The sequence below is a fragment of the Amblyomma americanum genome, chromosome 5 (genome assembly GCF_052857255.1).
Source record: "Amblyomma americanum isolate KBUSLIRL-KWMA chromosome 5, ASM5285725v1, whole genome shotgun sequence".
NCBI lineage: Eukaryota > Metazoa > Arthropoda > Arachnida > Ixodida > Ixodidae > Amblyomma > Amblyomma americanum.
Window position 1 is genome coordinate 138,454,543 of NC_135501.1, and position 10,667 is coordinate 138,465,209.

A 10,667-nucleotide genomic window follows, 5' to 3' on the forward strand; every position below is an offset into this window, starting at 1 on the left:
GATTCCAAGGCGAGTCAAGACAAGTTCAGTTTCGGTCTGGCGGCGGTTGGCTGCGGCAGCTGCAGCGGCTGCGGCGTCAACTTCACTGCCACCGCATGTTTCAACTCGGCAGCTACTAAAACCTGTACCAGCAACGGCCAGTAGCTTCGACACTTCCTAAGCCGCCTTCCGAAAGACGCCGCTTGTAACGCGAGGAACGAATAATGTCTTCTATGCTGAGAAAGGTGCGCCAGTTCGACTACCTGGTCATCGGCGGCGGATCGGGCGGCATCGCCAGCGCTCGCCGGGCCGCCGAGTACGGCGCCAAGGTAGCGTTGATCGAGCATGGTCCGCTCGGCGGAACCTGCGTGAACGTCGGTTGTGTTCCGAAGAAGCTGTGCTTTTACTGCGCCAGCCACTCCGAAATGATGAGGGACCTGCAGGACTACGGTTTCACCCTGCCTGGCCCCATTCCCCGCGTCAACTGGGCCACGTTCAAGGCCAAGCGGGATGCCTATATCAAGCGCCTGAACGATATCTACCGGGCAAACCTGACCAAGAGCAACGTTGAGATCGTAACTGGGCACGCCAAGTTTGTCGGTCCCAAGACAGTGCACGTAGGCGAAGACGCCTACAGCGGCCAGCATGTGTTGATCGCCACCGGTGGCTACCCTACCATCCCCAAAGTTCCAGGTGAATGGGGAAAAAGAGAAACTTAAGTGGGGGGTCTCGTGGTCTGACATGGGTTTTAACGTCAGCTGCTAAGCGAGTTTTGTAGGGGTACCCAAGTGAAAATTTGTTAATAGGAATCTGGTTTCTAATGGTTTCATCTGGTCCCAGAGGGAAGCCTTCTGGTTTGCTGCTGGTTGAAGTGGTCCCTGTAGGGCACCAGCCGGTTTTTTGCTGGGGTATACTGGTCCCAGAAGGAAGCCTTGTGGTTTTCTTTGGTGTATGTGGTCCCAGAAGGGCATCCACTGGTTTTGTGTTTGTCTCTTCTGGTCCCTACTGGCAGCTTCTGGTTCTGAAGTGGGATCTACTGGCTTCTACTAAGGACTTTCTGTTGTCGAATTGAAAGCTTTTTCTGTTGTTTATATTATAATGGTGTTTTTCAATTAAATAAATTTTTAGCTAAATTTCTTGGATTTTTTTCAGCTATATATTGCAAAAATAGTCTTTTTTAACACCTGTGTGATGCCTTTAATGAGGGAGTATATAAGCATGAGCTCATAGTAACAGTTTGAACGTGAGTATATATATATGTTTATAAAGGTTGAGTGTATTGCAGCGCTGTGAATTGTTACTTTTGTTGTCGCTTGCTACGTTTAAAGCCATGGTCGTGCAGGGCGACACATTTGAGTGCAGGTTGCTTCTGTTTTCCTTAATTTTTGGAGTGTGCTTATCATTAAGCAACTTTTTAAAACTTTTTTGTAATTTTTCAGAAAGATTAGAAAACGAAGGACATTACACGGATGGTTTATCTTATTAAACGTTTGCGCTACCAGGGCAGCTGCTGGTCCAGCAGCCATGAATCCAACAGCTACGGGGAATGGGCCAATAAACCATTTGAAATCGGGCCATAAATCAATGCATTGTGGTAATTTGCAACGTCATGACTTCATTATTTGCAAACAACAACCGCAATTTACTGTATTGGGAGAGAGAATGTGGTAGGGAGGGAGATCTGACATAAGAATGTGCAAGAAAGAAGTGCAGCTGGTCAAGCAACATTCATTTAGCTGTCACCTTTATGTAGTCACTTGACATCAGCTTCGTTTGCTTCTTGCCATCGCACTTTGCTGCATGTGCGCTACCACGGTGGCTCAGTGGTTATGGCGCTCGGCTGCTGACCTGAAAGACACGGATTCGATACCGGCCACGGCAGTCCAATTTCAATGAAGGCGAGATGCTAGAGGCCGATGTGCTGTGCGATGTCAGTGCACATTAAAGAACCCCAGGTGGTCAAAATTTCTGGAGGCCTTCACTACAGCCTGTGACCCTCATAGCCTGAGTCGCATTGGGGTGTTAAACCCCCATAAACCACAATCCATAAAATTTGCTTTATGCGGCAAAAGAAAGCTTGTGAAAGCGCAGAGCATGGTGCTAGAATTTTTCTTCTAGCACTGTGGCGCAGCTATGTTGTCAAAGGCAAAACTTGCAGCTGTAAACAAGATTAGCAAAAATATTTGATATTTTTGTGGCTGATATTTCTCTTAATGACAGGTTTGTACCTGGACTTCATTGTGGAAAGACATATTGAAACTCAAATGCAGTTTGCCACCCTTATTGCATTTCTAAAGCTTTAGCAAACAGCTGTGACTTTGTTGCATACTTCTTGGGCTTTCTGTGCATGTCTCAATATACCTCGTGCAGTTCTATAATCTTAAATCTCGATACACAAGAGCTTTCTTTCACATTGTCTTTGCTGAAATATATGGCTGGCAGTGAAGCCATGAACTCGTGCTTAGCACCTGAATACCGTAGCTGCTCAGGCACCATGGTGGGTAATATAATAGCAGAGATTTCAATTAAGTGTGTCGCTCTGCTCTCTCTCTCATTGGCCGCCTAACCTCTGTTAAAAAATTTCCATGGAGAAAACAACACTGTGATCACCTTCTGCAGTAATGTGATTTTATATTGCACTGATGTAAAATCATGGTGTAATGATCATTAATGTTTTACCATAAACTTCCTTGTCATGTATGAGCTGCAGCACGTTCTGATTGAAGGCATCAAAATGCTGCATACAGATTGTTCTGCATCTGTATGTTCCTTCACAGGTGCAGAATTTGGCATCACAAGCGATGGCTTCTTCCAGCTGGAAGCACTGCCCAAGAAGTGTGTTGTTGTTGGCTCGGGCTACATAGCCGTCGAGCTGGCCGGTGTGTTCCATGCTCTAGGCACAGAGGTGACCCTACTTACGCGCACAGACCGTATCCTGCGTGTTTTTGAGCCACTGCTGGGCTCCACGCTGATGGAGCACATGGCTTCCGAAGGAGTCAACTTTGAGAAGAACTGCACGGTGGCCACCATCACCAAGGTGGCCCACTGGTACGAGGTTGTGACAACAACGGGTGTCAAGATCAAGGACGTCGACTGCATCCTGTGGGCCGTGGGACGGAAGCCACACGTCGACATCGGCCTGGGCGCAACAAACGTTGAGCTCGACAAGACTGGTCACATTCAGGTAAGCCCACTGTGACCCATCAATCTCCTAATGGAGCTGGCTAAGCCTTCATTTTATGTCTTGTAAAGTTTCTTGTGCCACGGGAATTTCTTTACTCAAGCATCCAATTATGTTCCACCTACATTTATGACTGCTTCCTCCGCTATGCGAAAATTGTCGGTTGTTATAGCTTTCGGCCAAAACAAGCTATTATAAACACGAATTCTGATGCCTCTGACTTATTTAATAGAGTGAAACATTAAAGTGTTGGTTTGCAGAGCTGTTGTTGCCAACTGCTCCTCTTCAAGTTGTATCTTACTACTGTTGGTGCCCAATTTGTGTACCAGTGTGTCAAATAAAGGAGCCTAGACTCACTGTAATGCGTACACAAACATTCAATGGCAGTGCCTCTGTTTATAAGGAGGGATCACATACGGAGTAGTCCGAGACAATGCCAAGAATACAGGGACGCAACATGGACAGTTGAATGCAGTGCAATGTGAAACCAACGATTTAAAAGACATTTAATTACATTACGCATAGAGAATGCAATAGCATTAAATTCTAAATGTCCACTTGGCCTGCTTCTCTGCCATCATTGCTGCTCTCCGCATACACAGCCTGTGTAGCCGCTGATACTCTATCCTCTGCGACATACTTCCGTGGTCACCCTCTCCGCTTGTGGGGATTTTCCACTGCGATAGAGAAACACGGCATTAATTCTGGCACCATTCCAACCTGATACACGAAGCTGTCTAGACATGTCTCCTCACAACCAAGTGCACCTGCCAACTGATGCTGAGCCCGCCACCGTGCTCAGCCTTGTCATGTGACCAGCGCACCTGCCAACTGGGCCATGTTGCGTGGCCTCATGACATCACGCACTCCATTGGTCAGACAGCACGCGGCCATGTCGCATGGTCTCACGACGTCACGTACCCCTTTTAATGCCAACGAAATTAAAACTGAACGCAATGCACTGCTGCTGGTAGGACTTTTTTTATTTAAAGTGGGATGAACCAGCTCCTACTGTTAAATATTGAAATGTTTTTTATTGCACTGTTCATGTTGCGAATCCCAATACCAATTCCTTTGTCATTAATGGATGCTGTGTACTGAATGAGCTCTAGATTGTGGCCAGAGTGAGACGTGAAGGGCACTGCAGAACACAGCTACCTGTTCGACTGGTGGGTTATTATACTCACATTGTCAGTTTTGCAAAATGGTGAGTTATATATGCCAGATAGGGAAATAAAATTGTATTAATGAAAGGCCTTCAGGCTCGAGTGGCCTACTATTTTTTGATGTTGTCGACCATCCTAGGTGCATTGTCGAAGAAAATGTTAAAGTACAGCTTGACAATGCAGTGACTGGCTGAGATAGGTAGGATTACTTGGTCCTGTGCCTACATTGTGCTAACAAGGTAGAAAGGAAAATGAGCGCAAGGTTTATTTTTTTAGGGCTGCCTTTTTTCACGTTGTTCATTTTTTATTCCAGTTCCATCGCTGTAACTATGAGCATGTGTCATCACTCATCTGTTGATCCAGAGTATACTTTAAATGCAGGACTTAATGAGTAATGGAAAGAGAGCACCGTTAAAAGTCTTAACAAAAACAAATTTACATGTATATCAAGAGTTTTTTTGTTTTCAGGTTGTGGTGAGCATCAACATCGTTGCGTTTTATTGTTTTCAGTCCGTGTGCCCACACCATTTTTTTTTTGCTTCACGACATGTGACTGTGAAAGAGCAGAGAATGTGATATTTAGTATGCCTTGTACCAGATTTAGCACACTCGAAAACAAGCATGCGAATATGTGAAAAGGAATCGCTTCCTTTATCTAACGGTCCCTTTCAGCGCAGCTACGGGAAGCTCTCTAAAAACCTGTAACAAGGCTGCCTTCTCTGCCAAGAAGTTCTGCTCACAGGTTCCGTTGTAGTGGATGCATCTTTCATCACAAATGTGGGACAGCAACCTATGGATTTTTCAATGTTCAGGTGGACGAGTATCAGAACACGACCTGCCCGGGCGTCTACGCACTGGGCGATGTCTGCGGAAAGTGGCTGCTAACGCCAGTTGCCATTGCGGCTGGACGTTGCCTCGCCGAACGGCTCTTCAACAAGAAGGCAAATTGCAAACTCGTGTATGAAAACATCCCAACTGTCATCTTCAGCCACCCACCCATTGGAACCATCGGGATGACCCTAGCAGAAGCTGAAGCCAAGTACGGCGCGCCAAATGTCAAGGTAACATACTGCGTGCACCGTCAACCAAGCAATTCCATAAGTTACCTAGGGAGAAAACTAGTGCTGTGATTGTTCATTTACCGTAGAAATGCTGGGAAGTGTAAACTTCATACTTGACATGGCTGATAATTGGCTGAAGACATGCATTCAGCTGCTGAAATAAAACTTTTTCTTGAGGTGAACCTTCAGACTTAATAAAGTGTCGTTCAGAAACACAAAGACCTCTACAAATATCTTGGAACCTGTGTGCCTGTGGGAACATTATATTTTGTGCTTTAGGTAATATTGTTTAGGATGTTACAGGGCAGCTGTGGTTCCGCAACTGAATCCATGTTTTTGGCCAAACACTAGTAAAAAAAATACAAAGTAAACCCTTATGAGGATTTTCACGATAGATGAAGCCCTCATCAGAAAATGTACACAAAGAGTGGAACCCCTGTTCCCTCCAAGTAATTTTGTGAGGCTCTGTCTTAACCAGCACTGCTTGCAAAAGTGTTGCTGTTTTATGTCAGTAGGTAGAATTTTTGTAATGATGATTGCATGAACGTGTCACAGCAGTAATTTCCCTTTGTTTTTCTGCTGGCCTTTGCAGACCTATAGAAGCACGTTCACGCCAATGTACTACAGTATGACTACACGGAAGTCAAAGTGCGTCATGATGTTGGTGTGTGCCGGGCCTGAGGAAAAAGTGGTCGGGCTGCACATGATCGGTGACGGGTGTGACGAGATCCTGCAGGGATTTGGTGTTGCCATCAAGATGGGAGCGACCAAGGCACAGTTTGATGACTGCGTAGCCATTCATCCGACGTCAGCCGAAGAGCTAGTGACCATGCGGTGATATTGGAGTCTGTTTTCATAGTTGTCCGAGTAATTGCAGCACGAGGGAAATCCCTCGACACTTGTCCCTCGACCGCGACACTTGTTGCTTCTGTAAAAGAAAAGAAAAAAAAATTCTCTGGCCGCTGCTGAGAGTGCATGTATGTACTTACTTTCCCCATTTCATGTTGTTGATATCCTTCAGGCACCACTGATGCAGGCAGATAAAAGATTGCCAAACTCTATAAGCAGAAATTTGGTTAGAGCAAAGATGCTCTGTGTGAATTGTAGAAAATGAATGCAATACATGTCATGAATGAAAGCTTTGCAACTAGGTAACCGAACAAAGTTAGGTGAAAGGCAATAGGTTTTTACCTGACATACATTACATGTCACTGCTTGTCACAATAATACCAGGCTCACTGGATCTGCTGAAAAGTGAACCCTAAAAAGTTTTAACTTTTTTTGAGAGACATTTTTTGCTTTCATTCACTGACACACAAGTTCACTCAAGTCTGAACATATGTATAACTGAATGTAAGCATATTATAGCAAATGCCTAATTTATATCAAAAACCAGCTGAATATGGGTAATTGACCAAAATGATTCAAGTAATGTTACATGTTTGTTATAGCGTATTCCAGTTGATCTGAAGTAGGTCTCTGAATCCGCAAAGGAGCAAGATGTCCGCCACAGTGCAATCGGAACTCGGGAGCTGAATTCTAATCGCCTGTTGAAACACACTGTTCGGTTTCGTGGAACAGGAAAACTAGCTTCAGATCAATGATTGGAATATGCCATTGGTCTGAATATATAATATGTAAAGCGCCCTTCATTTTTAGGTTTTATTTTTTGCAAGAATTCAGGGGGATAAAAATCTGGCAATATTCTAAATTTTTTTAGTTAGAGAGTTTGGCTACAAATTAGGTTATTCAGCAAAAATTACTATATAATTTGAGTTTTTTTCGGGTACTTTTTTTTTGCAGCTAAAGATAACTGACTATAAGTGCTCGTTTTTGTGCTGGACACGAAAGACAGCATTTTTTGTTCAGTACTTCACAAACAACATAGAAATGAGAGTTTGCACAGAAAAAATACTTCACCAAATCAGATTTTTTTTTATCAATTACAATTATTTCTTTGCATAAGCTGTCAACATCTTGAGCAACACTTTGCATACATGCATGACCTGGCTGCCTTGTACACTGCGAAAACAGTCATTAAACATCGCAGGGGCTATTTTAAGCAGACAAGAGCGCTGTTAACGTGGACAGCGCTTGACACATGATGCAGAATAAATGCCTAGTCGATACCGATGTTTTGGCGTCTTGCTTCTAAAAGTTAGTTTTCGAACATATCCTTAAATTAGGCCACGTCATGAATAACACGTTGAGAGGTTTAAGATCACCAGTTGCATGATCATTCCCCCGGAATAAGCACACAACATCTTCCAATTTTCGTGCGCCGTCTTCAGCTTTTTGTTCAGGACAACATACATTCTCTACGCCCTTTCATATATACACATATCTTGATAAGCCCCTCATCCCCTTGCCCTTCTGGGTACTCGGAAGGGGGCGGGGGTGGGGAGGGGGCATTTTCGGGGAGAAATTGGGTTTCACCTATCTCGAAGAAATGTGTTCCGGGTGAAAAAATCGGGCAAAGTCGGGTTTTATCCGAAAACGAAGGGCTTTAAATATATTACGGTATTTACCCGAATGAAATGTGACCAGATCATTCAATGCAGCATCCTTTGCGTACTTTTTCTTTTTCGTTTGTCAGAGTTGGGGGCAGACCTGCACAACACGTCAAACATTATACATAGTGTGCCTTTTGTGTTCATGTGATGTTCGATCACAGCACGAGGGGCGACTTTTATTTTTGATAAACATTTACATTCCAGTCATTATGGTAGGTACACAATTTTGGGCGAGATTCATATTCACAATTCATATCTATCCTATGATCTCTGGAAAGCTCTAAAATTATTGCCACATCTGCTTGTATTAAAAAATTACTGCAATTTCCTGCAGAGAACTTTAATCTTTCCGAATGCTGATTCTCCAGATGAGTGGCTTACTTACATTGAACATATTGTATATTGCTTGTTTGAAGCAAATTTGGCATGAAACATGCGCACCATATCACTGGCATGTGCAGACTTGCCATAGTCGGATACAACTTAAGTCAGCAGTGAAGGTCCGCCCACATTTAGGATTGACACACAGAATTCCTCGATGGCAAAAACGTAGTTCGTTGTTAAAAGTTCTCTTGACACCTAAACAAGAAGCTAATGACGAAAAAAAAGCTATAAGGTCCAGAATTTTGACACCTGGCTTGTTTAATAAAGTCTGACATTAAACAGCTGATTTCGTTTACTTTTGTGACATGGCTTGCGGAGTAATACAGTATGCCGCAGATCATGGCCCAGTGTTAACTGCTGGTTTTTTTTTTTTAAAGTTTTTATCCTACTACAGAAGATGCGTGTTGCCCATACGGACTTTTGTATCAGTGACCATCTCGGGGTGCACCAGCTTTCGATGGAAAACAGTCTCACCTGCCTTGCACTTTGCCACCTGTCTGTGCCTGTCAACCGCAATCAAACCATACAAATATTATGAAAGAAATCAGTGGACGGGCAATCTGCATACAAGCAATTTGATTGTTTTGTAAAGCAACGAAACCAAGCTATTAAATATACTGTGCCAAAGCATGCAAACGTTAGTATTTGTGCTTGTCTGAGAGTATGAACATTACATTTGCACCAATACAACGCGACTACAAATAGGTGAAGGGATTTTTCAGCTTTCATAAAAAGGGAAAAAAAGAATATAATGCAAGTTCAAAATGTTCAGGCAAACAAATGTTGAGCACTACACGCGAATGCAATGTAGTCTTCTCTGTGGTCAATTTTTACACAAGTATTGGGAATATGAAGCACAAAGTAGACATTGCAGCATCCTGTGTGATCAAATGAGGAATCAAAGGCATTGAGGCAGCACTGGATGCCTACTTGAATGCTTTGTAATAATCTTTATGACATCGTCACAAAATATGCCCAAAAGCAGATATTCTTTGGGTGTCAGAAGCAAGATTTTTGACACTTAATACAAATCTGGACATAAAACATAGGCTTGACAAGAAACGTGGCAAGAGAACTCAAGCGATTAAAACTGTTGGGAACATTCCCGTAAGGCACCCACGGCAGTCGAACAGTTGGAAGTCTGCGTCCATGGTGTTATTCTCGTTTAGACATTTCCTGTCCTTGTTCTATATTCGTGCAGTCCTACCTTTTATTGAAATGAACTAACTAGCCCGTGAAAATATTCTACTACAATTGAACGCTACTGTACCATCTCAACACTCCTGTTGCATTAATACACACTGAAGGCACATCTGCTCGGGACTTTGCCTGCATACAAAGTATGATCTATTGATTGTGGCTACAAAATGGTGTACACCTTGGACGCTCATAGAACTGCAGATATTTGGTGGGAACAACTGCTCAGTTGTTAACTGTTAGGCACACCAGGCTCAGTGTTGGACACCGAGGACAAATTTAAGTTGGCCTATATAGATTGATTACTGCGTACTGATATTGCCCGATCACTTTAACAGAAGATGGCATTTATTAAAGCTAGAAAAGATTAAGAAATGAAATGGATATAGCTACTGCAGACTGTTCTCACTATTAAACTCTGATGTGGCATCAAGTGCTTTTTTTGTGTGCAGACCTCCAAGGTACACCGCACTGCCATCCACTTCTGTCAGCAGTCAAAGAGTCTGTAATGCTCGTGTCAATGCTGCAAGTCAGAGTTGAGTGCCAAAAAAAAAAAAAAAGAATTCCATTTTTAACTCCTAATTTACTGGCAATAAGTGCATCTTTCATTGCTGAACAAACTTAAACACAGCCAAAGCGAGCCACAGAACTGAATTTTGCCAGAAAAATTCTTCCACACTGTCCCTTTAACACACTGATTTCAGCACACAGTTTTAATTAATGACTTGAAGCAGCTGAATGTTGTGCAGAGGCCACTGGCAATTCTGCATCACTAAAGCATATTTTAAAAAGAAAAATGTGACATCCAAGAGCATAGGTAATATTTCAATCCTAGAAATGTGAAACCACATTTGAACAAACATGCATACATAAGCACATCCTGTTTTCATTACAGTGGAGCTGTGGTCAACCAATGTCACAGCAAAACATACAGGAGCGCAGCTCCGGTTTTGTCCAAACAAAGACGTACCATGTTTGAACATAAACCATTACACCATTCTTTACAAAGATAGTCTGAAGTGTACTTCGTTTGTCCTGTTCAGGTATTTATCTGCTTTCTAAAAAAAAATCACCTACACTTGAACCACTCTCTTTAATTAGAAATGTTTTAGTTGACAAACAGTCGTCACCATGACCATGATCAGCCAACATACAGGTGCAGTAAATATGAGATTTGAAACAAACC

The 10,667-nt window shown here is 43.1% G+C and overlaps 1 protein-coding gene across 1 annotated transcript; it reads left to right on the forward strand.

The window, feature by feature from the left end:
* Positions 1-32: 32 nt before the first annotated feature.
* LOC144132776 (glutathione reductase, mitochondrial-like) lies at positions 33-8,090 on the forward strand. Its single transcript, XM_077665425.1, has 4 exons — positions 33-672; positions 2,757-3,163; positions 5,139-5,387; positions 5,980-8,090. Exons 1-4 carry the CDS (start codon positions 204-206, stop codon positions 6,223-6,225), a joined length of 1,371 nt encoding a protein of 456 aa, XP_077521551.1. The 5' UTR covers positions 33-203; the 3' UTR covers positions 6,226-8,090.
* The last annotated feature ends 2,577 nt before the right edge of the window (positions 8,091-10,667 follow it).